Source organism: Acanthochromis polyacanthus, chromosome 22 (assembly GCF_021347895.1).
Source record: "Acanthochromis polyacanthus isolate Apoly-LR-REF ecotype Palm Island chromosome 22, KAUST_Apoly_ChrSc, whole genome shotgun sequence".
In the NCBI taxonomy this organism is placed as follows: domain Eukaryota; kingdom Metazoa; phylum Chordata; class Actinopteri; family Pomacentridae; genus Acanthochromis; species Acanthochromis polyacanthus.
In genome coordinates, this window is record NC_067134.1 from 20,955,094 (window position 1) to 20,969,200 (window position 14,107).

Genomic DNA, 14,107 nt, shown 5'->3' on the forward strand with positions numbered 1-14,107 from the left:
GACAGGTCCCAACAACAGTTCAGACACCTGAGATTTTCAGTTAGTCTAAATGCTACATGGCTACAAAGCAACCTGTAATCACCAGAGCTTTTTCAACTTTGAGCTGTGTCTATCTGGATCATGGCTCCGTATTGGAAAGAACTGAAAAATCTGACTTGGAGACTAAATACAGTCAATCTTAGACAGCATTGAACACATGCGGTGCTGTGAGGATTTCGTCAGTTGAACCGCTGCTGACAAATGCAAAGTAAGAAGGACGGGAAACCTCCCCCATTCTCACACCTCTGCTGCCTTGAGCCAGGCCACTTCCCTTATACCTGCCTTAACAAGCCACCTCTGAACCCGACACAGACGGAGTGTTTGAGGTGCTCTGGGATCTACAGGTGCTCCTCTTTTATCTTAATGGCAGTCGTGTCCCGCAGCGACAGCTGGACAAAGAGGAAGTGTCCTTATCTGAGAGGGAAGCGAGCGCCTCAGTGGAGGATAAGAGGCTACACGCCAGACAGAACTGTCTGCAATCCTGAACGGGTTTCGTGATCACGATGTTTCCTTCCTCACAGCGCTGATAAAAGAGGTTCAGTGAGGGAGTTCAGTGTGGCGACAGAAACCAGCAATAAGGTTTATATTTGTTCAACATCATATCCAGCTCCATCTGTCACAGTTTTGAACAATTTACTGTCGTTTCACATATTTTCCTTGTTTTGGCCAAAAAAAAAACCATATACACACGTGGACAAAATTGTTGGTACCCCTCAGTTAAAGAAGGAAAAACCCACAATTCTCACTGAAATCACTTGAAACTCACAAAAGTAACAATAAATAAAAATTTATTGAAAATTAAATAATCAAAATCAGCCATCACTTTTGAATTGTTGATTAACATAATTATTTAAAAAAACAAACTAATGAAATAGGGCTGGACAAAAATGATGGTACCCATAACTTAATATTTTGTTGCACAACCTTTTGAGGCAATCACTGCAATTAAACGATTTCTGTATTTGTCAATGAGCGTTCTGCAGTTGTCAACAGGTATTTTGGCCCACTCCTCATGAGCAAACAGCTCCAGTTGTCTCAGGTTTGATGGGTGTCTTCTCCAAATGGCATGTTTCAGCTCCTTCCACATATGTTCAATGGGATTCAGATCTGGGCTCATAGAAGGCCACTTTAGAATAGTCCAACGCTTTTCTCTCAGCCATTCTTGGGTGTTTTTGGCTGTGTGTTTTGGATCGTTGTCCTGTTGGAAGACCCATGACCTGCGACTGAGACCAAGCTTTCTGACACTAGGCAGCACATTTCTCTCCAGAATGCCTTGATAGTCTTCAGATTTCATCGTACCTTGCACACTTTCAAGACACCCTGTGCCAGATGCAGCAAAGCAGCCCCAAAACATTACTGAGCCTCCTCCATGTTTCACCGTAGGGACAGTGTTCTTTTCTTCGTATGCTTGGTTTTTGAGTCTATGAACATAGAGTTGATGTGCCTTACCAAAAAGCTCCAGTTTGGTCTCATCTGTCCAAAGGACATTCTCCCAGAAGCTTTGTGGCTTGTCAACATGCATTTTTGCAAATTCCAGTCTCGCTTTTTTATGAGTTTTTTTCAGCAGTGGTGTCCTCCTTGGTCGTCTCCCATGAAGTCCACTTTGGCTCAAACAACGACGAATGGTGCGATCTGACACTGATGTACCTTGGCCTTGGAGTTCACCTTTAATTTCTTTGGAGGTTGCTCTGGGCTCTTTGGATACAATTCCAACGATCCGTCTCTTCAATTTGTCATCAATTTTCCTCTTGCGGCCACGTCCAAGGAGGTTGGCTACTGTCCCGTGGGTCTTGAACTTCTGAATAATATGAGCCACTGTTGTCACAGGAACTTCAAGCTGTTTAGAGATGGTCTTATAGCCTTTACCTTTAAGATGTTTGTCTATAATTTTTTTTCGGATGTCCTGGGACAATTCTCTCCTTCGCTTTCTGTTGTCCATGTTCAGTGTGGTACACACCTTTTCACCAAACAGCAGGGTGACTACTTGTCTCCCTTTAAATAGGCAGACTGACTGATTATGAGTTTGGAAACACCTGTGATGTCAATTAAATGACACACCTGAGTTAATCATGTCACTCTGGTCAAATAGTTTTCAATCTTTTATAGAGGTACCATCATTTTTGTCCAGGCCTGTTTCATTAGTTTGTTTTTTTAAATAATTATGTTAATCAACAATTCAAAAGTAATGGCTGTTTTTGATTCTATAATTTTCAATAATTTTTTATTTATTGTTACTTTTGTGAGTTTCAAGTGATTTCAGTGAGAATTGTGGGTTTTTCCTTCTTTAACTGAGGGGTACCAACAATTTTGTCCACGTGTGTATTTAGAAGTAAAATTACAGAAAGAAAGTCTGAATTTACTTAAAAACAACCAAAAACACAACTCCAATGACTGTCCACATCAAAAATCTGTAAGTTTATAAATGGTATTTTGTTCTTTTACAATATTTGTCCATAAAATTGCACTTTTACTATAGTTAAATGAGCAAAAATATTGTTTGTTCAACAGACATTTGTTGTTTTTTTGAAACAAAGTTATATATATTTACATATAGAATTAGAAAATGGTAATTAATTTTTTTATTATAATTTTACAGGCTTACCCCGTTTGGTTGAATTATATATGAACTCCAGTAAAATCACAGAAAAAAAGTATTAATTTAGATGATGACTGTAAAAAAAAAAAAAAAAGAAACTACAGCTCCACCTAATGTCAACCTCAAATACATTAACAATAATATTAATTTGTCCTTGCAATACTTTTGACCTCGAAAGTATTTTATGCTATTTAAATCAGTGAAATATATCATTATTTTAAATAAATTTGAAGTTATTTGAAAAAAATGACTGAAAAATTGTAAATATTTCTTTCCCTGGTTTGTTAAATTACAAATAATATCAAATAAAATCACAATAAAAAGTAAATTTTGACTTTTTAAAAAATTTTGTATTTACATTTTGTATTTTTTATGAATGATCATTTGTTCTTTAACAATATTTTTCCATGAAATCACACAGTTTTAGTGTATCTAAATGAGCTAAAAATAATTTTCCACATATTTGCTGTCATTTTCATTACAATGATACTTGACACTGTTCATTCTGTCCATACTGTTCATACAGTTTATAACTCTGATAGTATTTATACTGTCTATGCTGTTCTTCCCACTATTTATCTCTACCTGCAGATATTGATGATCCATTTTACATTATATCCATATTTTCAGATACAAGTGTGTTCACTAATTAAACCAACAGAGCACCTTACATCAGTGCTACTATTACATCCTCTTGGCAAGTGAGAAAATCAAGGTAAGAGAGGAGCACAGGGCTGATCTTATTGTGAAATCACTGACAGATGGCTTCTATAAACAGGCTTAAAGTCACACAGTCTGAGGAAGAATGCGCTGGAAATATATGCGATACATCAGCAGCAGAGAAGATGCTGGAAGAAATAGGAATTTATCCTTTTGTCCATGAAAAGTTGAATCTGTTATAGATAAAACCCCCTCTGCTCAGTTCAAGGTTTAGCAGCTGCAGCCTCACTTGTAGTGTTAAATATTAGATATCACCATGTGACCGACATCGCTGACTTTTCTCTGCTTGTGCCGCTGTTACACTACATTTTATCATTTATACTAAACAAACAGTCCAGACCCTGTCCTTGAGGTGCAAACAGACAGAATGTCTCCCAAAATAAAATCAGTTAACAACTGAGTTTCAAAGCATTTACAGAATCCATTTTTTGTCATTTACGAATGAGACTTAGTTGGATTCGCTCAGAAAGTTACTGCAAAAAACAGCTAATTTTCATAGTTTCTCCTGGTATTCTCCACTCAGCAGGACAGAGAAGCATCTAAAACAGGCTTTAGATCAGTGAGATCCAGATTTCTAGACCACAGTTCATATTTTAACCACCACCTCAACAGAATTTGATGCATTTCTGCAGGAAAGTGTAGGTAGTGTTAACATCCAGCACTGCAGCTAAAAGTTCTCATTTCCAAATAGAATTTATTGCATTAAAAAACAGGCTAATGCAAAATCTGCTGCAATGCCACAGCAGGGTTTTACTGTGAGTGATGGGACCAACGTACATCCTGCTCACTCTGCAGCAGCACACACTGCACCTAAAAATAAAATGCCCAAAATTCACTAAGCAGGGAGGTACGGGCGAAAGATGAAATCTAATTGTGTTGTTTTCAGTTTTGCCCACATTTGGTTGAAAATCTGCTTCTTTATTCACACTACGCTCCTTTAACCAGTAGCTACGGCTGTGTTAAACCCAGAAAAGCAGCAAACTTTACACAGCAGAGTGGTCAGACTTTCTGAAAATGAACCATATCACTATAACTGCTCTTACTCAGAGATTCTTTCAGGGCGTTTGACTGGCAAACATGTGGGTGCCTCCAAGGAAACGGCAACAGCTTAGTGTTGTGACTCCAGAGAGGCATTTCTCACTGCTGCAGCACACCAAGCGCATACCTGGATACAGCAATTTAAGAATGTTTCCCACTCAGAACAGACCTGTAGTCCACAAGGTTCACAACCCACTAATGCGTCACTAAAACTGCAAACAACCAACGCACGTGATGCAGGTATTGCATCAGAATGATTCAATAGAACAAACTGACATGAAGGCCACATTAAACGGGAAACATCACACAATCTTCATGAACCTGGCAGCACAGCGCAGTAAAAATACTGACCCAGTCGTGTTAGACATAGCTAAAGAGGATTCAGGAGTCAGCTAAATGCTCTGACCATCCAGTCTGCCCTGCTAATCCCACAGAGTGGAGTCTTGCAGCAGGATTTATTCCAAAATGATCTGTCCGGAGCAGGGTGACTGTGGCGCCCAAGCTATAAGTGCATTTTGTGCAACTGTAATGTTGTTCCACGCTTGAGTCCAGAACAGTACAGCGTCGTACAGAACCCCACAACTGCTGTCACACTGTGAGAATTTGCACTGAAGACTGAATTAATCTCACAAATGGGGATAATGCTGCCCCACTTGTGTCCGTCTCAACTTGAAGACAGTCAATGTGATGCACTATGAGAAGTAAAGTACAGCTAAAAATTACTTTCACAGCTAAAGGGATTTGTCAGATTGTCGGTTTCGGAGAGTCGGGACCAGAAAGGTGAGGAGTCAAGAAGCGCTTGCTCGAAGGGAAAAGTCGGGTTTCTCTGTAATGCTATAAAGTCCTGACCTTAACATGAAAAGTGCCCTGAGATGACTTTACCCTTTGAAAGGAGACACATTAACATTTAGAAGAGATGGAACTTCAATATTAATGTTATAAGCGAGCAAAGCGTGGTAAATAATCTGGTGTGCTTTTTCTTTTATTTGATAATTTTCTAATTTAATTCCGACTTTAATTAGGCAGTGAATGGCTGCCTGTACGCCGATTTAGCATTCGAGAATTTCCTTTGTTAAAAGATGATATTTTGTTGAATGAAATATCACAAAGTGAGCTGAAAAAAAATGATTGTGCTGTCAAAACTACACCCAGTTCTATTTACTAGAGCCCAAACAAATGAATTTGCAGCTTTTTGTGAAGAAGCTGCTTGACTCCGCACTGCTGTCTACTCAGCTACATGTGCTGCAGACAGTGTCGATATTAGCCTGTCACCCAAGATAAAAACTTTTTTTGTATTGATTATAACACAGAGAAAGATGCTTGGGGTAATTTAGGAAGCATGTCAACACAAAATATCTCCAGCAGCGCAGCTCCAACTCCATTTTTTAATCTTAACTGCAGCGTCTGCAGCACATGTAGCTGAGCAGGCAGTGGTGCGGAGTCAAGTGGTGTCTTCACAAGAAGCTGCTAACTAGTTTGTGAAATACATTCTTGCAAAGTTACTTCCAATATTTTTCTGACACATACATATGAATACATGAATATCAACCAATATATAAATATTGGAATTTTCTATTTTTAAAAATCAGTGTGAGCATTAGCTCCAAATATCCAGCATCAGTCAGGGTTTACTGTTTGCTGTGTAACCACTATTACAGCTCGGACAGTAAATTTCAGCCCAGTTTTGCTAAAGATGCCCACTGATTGAGTCACAGTGAACCAACTTCGAACACACATGAACGCTACTGAATATGCATAATGTCATCCGCCTTTTTAGTTCTATTTTTGTGCATGTAGGCTAAGTGGAAGACAAGAGGAAAAAAAATAAAATAAAATAAAAAAAGCCTGGGGCAAGTTGAGCCAAACCATGCAGAGGCCAGAAGTAATTGCAGCACAAATGATTCTGCCAAATAGGCGTTCTGCTGCAGCCAAATACAGTTTCCTTCAGAGGGGAAGCACCAAAAGATGATCTGTCTCCAGACTGGAAAAGCCTTTTAATATTTTTTCAGAATCAATCAGAATTAGTTGAATAATCCCAGCAGGGAAATTGCTTATTTATGCCTGTTTTTAATAAAATGGATCAATTTCTAAGAGATAATGGTTATAAATTAACTGAAACAACCTCTTAATACTAAATAACAGCGGGCTGTGCTTTAATATTAGTCAACTACCACACCAACAATAATCAATACAGATTTACAATAGACGACTGGAGTGCCCTGGAGAAAATATTCCACTCTGAATTAAAATTTATGGTTAACATCCAGCTCAATTTGACGTTGCCTTCTGGCAGAATTGATTTTTACATTCAGTTTCCATCAAGCTTCAGCTACCACCGATCACCATTAGATCAGAAAGGGATGAATAAAGAGACCACCAGCGCGTTTCTACTGATACAGATGCAGATGGGCTTTTCCTCCATCTGTGACCAACGTGTTTTGGAAGCTGAGATCAGACAGTCGAGCGAGATGTGTTGATGTGTGCTGCAACTATGGCGGAATTTAGGACTAAATCTCCACTGGCAAAACTTTGGATTAACGTGTCTTTCTTTGTTAAAAAATTAAATGTTTCCCTGAAAAGTTATAATTAATTATGGATCCTGCTCCTCATATATCATGCAGCATTTGCAGCCTAATTGCAAAAGCATTTTTTGCTACAAGGCTGTGACCAAACCAGTGGTTGAAATCACTAAAAATATTATTAATTGCTTGTTTTTCTTACAGTTTAGTGATCTGTCAGGAGATCTTGATAACTAATTTATGGCAGATCATCATATTTTATTGTGTGATGCTGTAGATATGTTAATAAACCATTAATTCTCATCATATTCCTGTGAATTTTTTACACATTGCTGCATATGCAAGCACGCTGCGCTTTCACGAGAAAAACTCACGCCAAACTTAATGGAATGAACTTCAAATTTAAGAAAGACTTGATTACCAGCAAAAACACGTGTTTGTCATTATTGCCTTGATTGTTTTTTTATCGGTCGAGACGGATTCTTGAATTCGGCAAACATTTAACTCACGATACAGCAGGGAGTTTTGATTACACAACAGTTTTGCTCAGTTTTCCTCTGTCCAAAATTCACCGGGCAGTGCGTCAGTCTGCTCACGAAGATGTAATTTAACCAATAACACCCGCTGCTTTTCATTTTACACTCACGCCGAGCTCAATATTGTGCTTTACTGTTAATAAATACAGTGCGTGGTGCTTCACGAACCGAGTGTTTGGCACATGAATGTAAGAAAATATTAAATTGGCGAATTTTTCAAGGGAGTTTTGTACTACGGAATACAGTGGCTGCAAATGTGTGAATTCAAGCAAATAAAACGCTAAAAAACACAAAATAAAATCATAAAAATAAAGATGAAAAAGACCCATAATCGGGTACTCACGGTGAGCTTCTGCGTAAAGGTGCTTTCGGTCACTGAGGGGGATGAAGCCAAACGACCGCTCCGGCACAGGAGATGCTGCAGCGTCCGAACTCCGCCGCTGTCGGTGCTCAGCTCAGGAGGACACAAACAGTCGCGGAGGGGGAATAAAACACGAAATCGCTGGACCAATATTACCCAGGCAAGGTCTTTCCGAGCTGCTCCAAAAGCTGCCTGTTCTTATTGGACAGCAGGAAAGAGGTGGGGGCAGAGAAATGAGGCCACATTGGCGCAATACGCACCAGCAGGCGCACTGATAGGACAAGCTGCCTATATGAGCAGGAAAGTGCTTTTAAGACATGTGTAAGGCTGGGAGATCCAGGGAGTATTATTATATTCACATTTAGAAGTGGGAGGATGCACAACAGTTCCTTTAATAGCTAGACAAATTTAAATCATAGTAGAAGAATCATAACGCACTGAGCTTTAAATTAACCAACGAATCTTAATGGTACATTTTGGGACTCTTTGATGAGGGTAACACTGAAAAAGTGGCAAAAAATGCTACAGACATGTCTGCTTGGAGAGAAGAATTCATTAAGTACTGATTTTTGTTCTGTATTTGAATAAGTATCCAGGATACGATCAAAAGCTTTCCAGAAACTCACCAAAATCACCTAGTTAAGATGGGAAACGCTAAAGGAGATTTAATCAAATATTAGAAGACAAAAACACATCACTTGTCATTCCTTGATAGCAAATTGAGTTAAAAAATAGAGAATAATGGTCGATTCATGCTTTCCTCGTCCATATAAACAACAGATGTGCACGTGGTTTGACTCATTCTGTACACATCAGTCTGCTATGTAGACAGCCTCACTGCCAGTCATAACAAACAGGAAAATCCACAGAGTTTCGGTGAATGGTTGGCTGTGATTTTACACTTTTTGTTGGGCTCAAGCAGCCCTTTACAGATTTGGTTAAACTGCAGCAGACGTCTCCAAACAGAGGAGAGATCTACAACACCACTTACCAGGTACTTATAATGCAGTCCTGAGATCCCTCACCCTCAAGACAGTTCTTTTTTTGGATAGTATTGCATTCAAATTCCTCATAGTCCAACTAACAGGGTGAGGTTGAAAGGTCACAGTCAGGCTAGAGCAGGGGTGTCAAACATGCGGCCCGAGGGCCAAAACCGGCCCTCCAGAGGGTCCAATCTGGCCCGTGGGACGACTTTGTAAAGTGCAAAAGTTACAGAGAAGACATTCACTGCAAACTTTAAATTTGTAAAATTATACATTTAAAATAATTTCTAGATCATGACAAGTTGCTTTGACCATGAAGTAAAATATTAGAATGTTCATTGTTCTTTTGGCACTTTGTGTCATTTTTTGTAATATTTTGTCTTGTTTTAGTTATTTTTTGTCTTTTTTTGCCAGATTTTTGTCGTTTCTCATGTTTTTGTCTTTTTGTTTCTCGTTTTTGTCGATTTGTGTTGTGTGTTTGTCTCACTCGTGTTTTTGTCTCATTTTTGTCATTTTGTGTTTTGCTTTATTTATTGTTTTGTATATCGTTTTTGTCATTTTGTTTTGTCTCATTTGTGTTGTCTATTTTTTGTCACTGTAACATTCTTGTCTAATTTTTTGTCTCTTTCTTGTTTTGTTTCGTGCCGTTTGTCTCATTTTTTTGTCATTTTGTTTCTCGCTTTTGTGTCTCATTTTTGTAATATTTTGTCTTGTGTTTGTTGTTTTTTAAAGTAAAATACTACATCATTCAGTTCCAGATACCTGTGACTAAAAGCTTTGTACATTTGTTGATACTCTGTGATCTGTAAGTTGTAATATGTAAATGATGAACTGAGGGAAATTTCAGTTTGTTCATAATGTTTTGTAAAAAGATAACTGACAGAATGTGAATATTTTCAGACTGCATTTTTTTTGCAGTAAAACAAAGGAAAAATCTGAAGTTGTGGTTATTTATAGGTTATTATGCTCTGATTTTACTGGTCCGGCCCACTTAAGATCAAACTGGGCTGAATGTGGACCCTGAACTAAAATGAGTGTGACACCCCTGGTCTAAAGTCTTCTGTAAGAAACTAAAGTGTTCTGAAATGATTTTCATGTGAAACGTCTGAACTATAAAATAAGTTTCCCTAAAGTCCAAATTTACGGTTCCAGAAGAGGGAGGAATGTTAATAGGAGCTAATTCCAGATGTTGAGGGCGGCGTGGAGCTGTTTTCAGATTTCACAGAGCAACACGCTCCAAACACAACAAGGCAAATTTCAACTGCTGTTGCATATTTGTTGTTTTTAATTTGACAGGCAGTTTCGTCCTGTGGCTGTGCTGCTTCCTGGGTAATTCACGGTAAAACCAGAAAGCTTCTGTAATAGGGTTAAACTAGATGAAATGTCAGCCATTACTGCCTCACAGTGCTCAGAAACAACAAATAAAAACACGATGAAATAACGAAATTAAGATGGGCAAGTTGAAAGTTCACAATAATGGCAGCATTTAGAAAAAAAATGCAGTAGTGTCCATCTGGTTTAAGGAAACAGAAAACATCTCAAGAATAAATAAAGCAAAGCGGAGGAATCTGACTCTTGTAAGTAAGTGGTTTTAGCTTTTAATTTCTTCTGAAACAATGCTAAGAATGTGTTTTCCCTTTCAAACTATAAATGGATGGTTGACGGAAAGAATTGACTTTTTTCATCTAAAATTCTAATTAAAATGCAATAAAAACATTTTATAGGCTTGCCTTTATATGAGGTCTATTTTTATTTATTATTAATATTTTATCATCTATTTTTATGGTTCATTTTACTCTCTTTTACCCTTAATTATTTGCTTATATAAGTATTTATTTTACTCCTGTTTACAGTTTTACCCTCTATTTTCTTTAATTCCGTTTGTTCTTTCCCTTACTTGGATGTGACATTTTATTATTTTGTCTGGTGTTGTTGTATTAATGTATTTTCAAAGTCTCTTACCATGTTGGACTGACCAGCCTTCTGTTGTTCGATGTTCTTCCTGAATGTCCTTCTTTTCTTTTTCACCTTGCAAACTTGAAACCACCTCTTTGGGGACCTTCACAACATAAATTGATAAATGGCTGATGAAATAAAGAGGCAGCTTCTCCACAGACAAAGAATTGAAAAGCTCTGCTGCAGGAACTCCATCTCTCTTTTAATTATCTTCTCTATTAAAAGATGAAAATAGCAGAACGCGCTTTCAGGGAGCCGATCAATAAATCAATATCTAATTCAAATAGCAGCTGCTGAGATTTCTCTGTTTGAGCCTCATCTTGCAGCTCTTTGTTCGGTTTACTCCATGAAAATGAATCAAATAAAAAGATGGTGTAAAACGTAAATGATGTTGTTGCTGTTTCTTCACTGAATTAGTGTTATTGTTCAGATTACACACAGAATAACAGATAATTAAACGCGGCTCAACTCCCATCCTGCTGCTACTGTTACAGAGGGTGTGTCTGTGCAGCACACTGTTAAAAATGTTAAAAACTGATGCAATTTCCCATTTCTATTTCACATATTTATATATTCTGTATTGTTAAAATACATTACAATATCTTTAAAATGATAAAAACAAGTCTAATGTCAAGTTACTTTAAAACCATGTAAATGTGAATAACCATATATGCTCATTTTAATTTCACAGATATGTCCCTTTTGGGAAAGATAAAACTGTTAAATTCAAGTTTAATATTGTAACTGTTGTCTGTTTCTACAAATAATTAAAAAAATTCAGTACAATTAGTTTCCGTTAGCATAGATTTGTTTGTTAAATGACAAATATCTTACACAGTTACACACGATTTCACAAGAAAAATGTGGAATCAATCTGCTTTAACATCAATCAATTAATCTATTTATCAATCTGTCTTTCTATCTATTTGTCTATCTCATATATCATAGGCAATGTCATTATTTTTACACATGTAAACATCCTTGTAAAAATCAATCACTCAAATGAAATTAAAAACATGAAATAAAAATTAAAAATATATCAACAAAATTAAATATTAAAAAAATGTAAATCAATGTTACTGATGAAAAATGGTTGTATTCTTATGAATCTGATGCTTTTTTTGGTGGTCTAGTTGCCGAAATATTTCATTAATATTGTTAATTTGTTATTTTGTTAACGTAACGAGACAAATCTTCAAGCATAGCCTGCAGGTTAAATAACAAATGAATAAAAGAATGAATGTCTAAAGAATCTGTTAAATTAATGAAAGCACAGACAGCACATTTATAATAACATTAGAGAATATATATTGTCCAAATTAAAATCATTTAATACATAATTGCGTAGTTAAATTCACAACAAAATCGGCTACATAACGTGACGGTATGACTGGGTCTATGGAGACTCCCATAGGTGGTAATGGTACAGTCCAGTTAAAAGTGCAAAACCAGACATGGAAAAATTAAATTTTAACGCTGTTGTGGAAGTTCAGCGATAGAGTAAGGTTAACTGATATATCAGAAGTGACACCGACAGAGCAGCAGGACATGCAAGCAATGCTAGCACCAGCTCTGACGATTCTCTGATCTTCAGGTTTATACTGTAGTTGGGAGAAGGTCAGATTTAGATTACAGACAAATATGGAGACAACTCGTCTGCTTAGTTAGAAAGCAGACGAGTCAGAAAAGACTAAATCTAACCTTGACCACAGCAGAGAGTCCTGGCATATCCTCCTCCTACAGCGTCTGTCTGTCAGAAGATCATTTGGGATGATGTCAGCAAACAGCTGCAAGGAAATACCGTAGAAAGGGGAAAGAGTCATTTTTCCTTCACAGACGCAACGATCCAAACATAAACAACAAAAAATTTAACTGAGAGATTATTATCCTTTTGTGAATGAATCCTTGAATAAGCGGAAAAGTTGAACAAGTTTATTCAGGAACATGCATTTTGTGTATGGGAACCCTAAAGTAATGAACTGAAATTATTTTCTGATTTTTTGATTAATTTAGTTGCATTTACACCAAGACCTTAATGCATTTATTTATTGTGCGATTCATTTCATTATGCTTTGCTTTTGCTTAGAATCTTCTTTTCCCTTTTAATTTCATTTATTTGATCTACTTCATCTATAATTACACATTTTTTTGAAAATTATTATATAATTACAAGAAGCTTTAATGTGTTTTTAAATAAATATATTTTTTACTTTTAAAATAGTTTTTTTGTGTATTATCATTACATTGTTACGCTTGAACCATCTTACAGTGACACAAAAACAAAGCTGTAATGTGGAAATAAATATAGCATGTTAATAAATAAACTAATTAATAGGAGAAAGTATAAACATCTAAATTTTGAGAAAGAGGATTATAAAATTCAATATTCTTGCATATTTTACACTTTTGCCAGCATTTAAACACATTTATTGGTTTTGAATTCATTAACTGACCCTTTTCTTTATCTTGTTTTCAGGCCGGTTGATGTGTTCGGGTTGATTCTAGTCCACCGCTAATCATTTACTGAAGTGAATCCTGCGTTTTAAAGGAAGCAGCCAGGCGAGAGAGGAAGCCCTCCAGCGATGCTCAGCCCGCTTAATCACCAGCTCCAGGAGGGACCGTCAGCATCTAATATTGAAATTCATCATTCAATTATTTACCGGGCAGGTGCTGACCCGGCCTCTCAAACAGACTGTGCAAAACAGACCCTCGTCCTTTTTTTTTTTGTTTGTTTTTTTCTGCTCAGGCCCGCCAGCATCCCGCAGCAGATATGAATGAGTCATGTATGAGAAATATCCGACAGAGCTCGAGGGAAGCTGAGCGGATCTTGAGTCAGAGCAAATCAGAAAGGCAGACGGTGTGGAAATGAAAGGACTCCACAAGGAATGTACATACCGGGGAGGCAAACACACAGAGGTGCTCTTTCACTGCCATCCCCTCGTGCAGCTCGAGTCTTTGAAATGAGAGGAAAACACTTGAATAAACTTGTGCTCTTACAAATATATGGTGGCACAGAGGGGCCAGATAGTTGAATTCAAACAAACAGGACTGGGAAAATCATAGAATATAGAATAAGACTTTCATCTAAACACTCTAGTCCAAATCACAAGAGTTTAAGGATGATATTTCAAAGATCTGAAGACTGAAAATGTCTTTACGATTTTAGATTTTAAGGGATTTAATGCTATGATGACAACAGAAATGAAGACATTCCTGTAAAATGACTCAACATTACATCACCTTACAGTAATCACAGTACTTCTAAGTAGAACAGTAGTACTATAAAAACTATGTCTGCCTGTATATCTGATGACAGACTCAGCATGAAGGATACCAGCGGTGCACAAATTTCTGCAGAT

The 14,107-nt window shown here is 37.1% G+C and overlaps 1 protein-coding gene across 2 annotated transcripts in view; it reads right to left on the minus strand.

Moving 5' to 3' along the window:
• The window catches only part of LOC110963101 (double-stranded RNA-specific editase 1-like), a 61,938-nt gene extending 48,603 nt beyond the window's left edge, over nt 1-13,335 (minus strand). Inside the window, exons 1-3 of one of the 2 annotated variants that reach the window (XM_051941828.1) lie at nt 13,202-13,335; nt 12,450-12,535; nt 10,755-10,851 (exon numbers count right to left, since the gene is read on the minus strand). In XM_051941828.1, the coding sequence (XP_051797788.1) occupies nt 10,755-10,851; nt 12,450-12,476 (124 nt within the window). In that variant the 5' untranslated portion in view covers nt 12,477-12,535; nt 13,202-13,335. Of the gene's footprint in view, nt 1-7,791; nt 8,085-10,754; nt 10,852-12,449; nt 12,536-13,201 lie in introns of those variants that run through there. The other variant, XM_051941830.1, reaches the window with a different exon arrangement.
• Nucleotides 13,336-14,107: the final 772 nt, after the last annotated feature.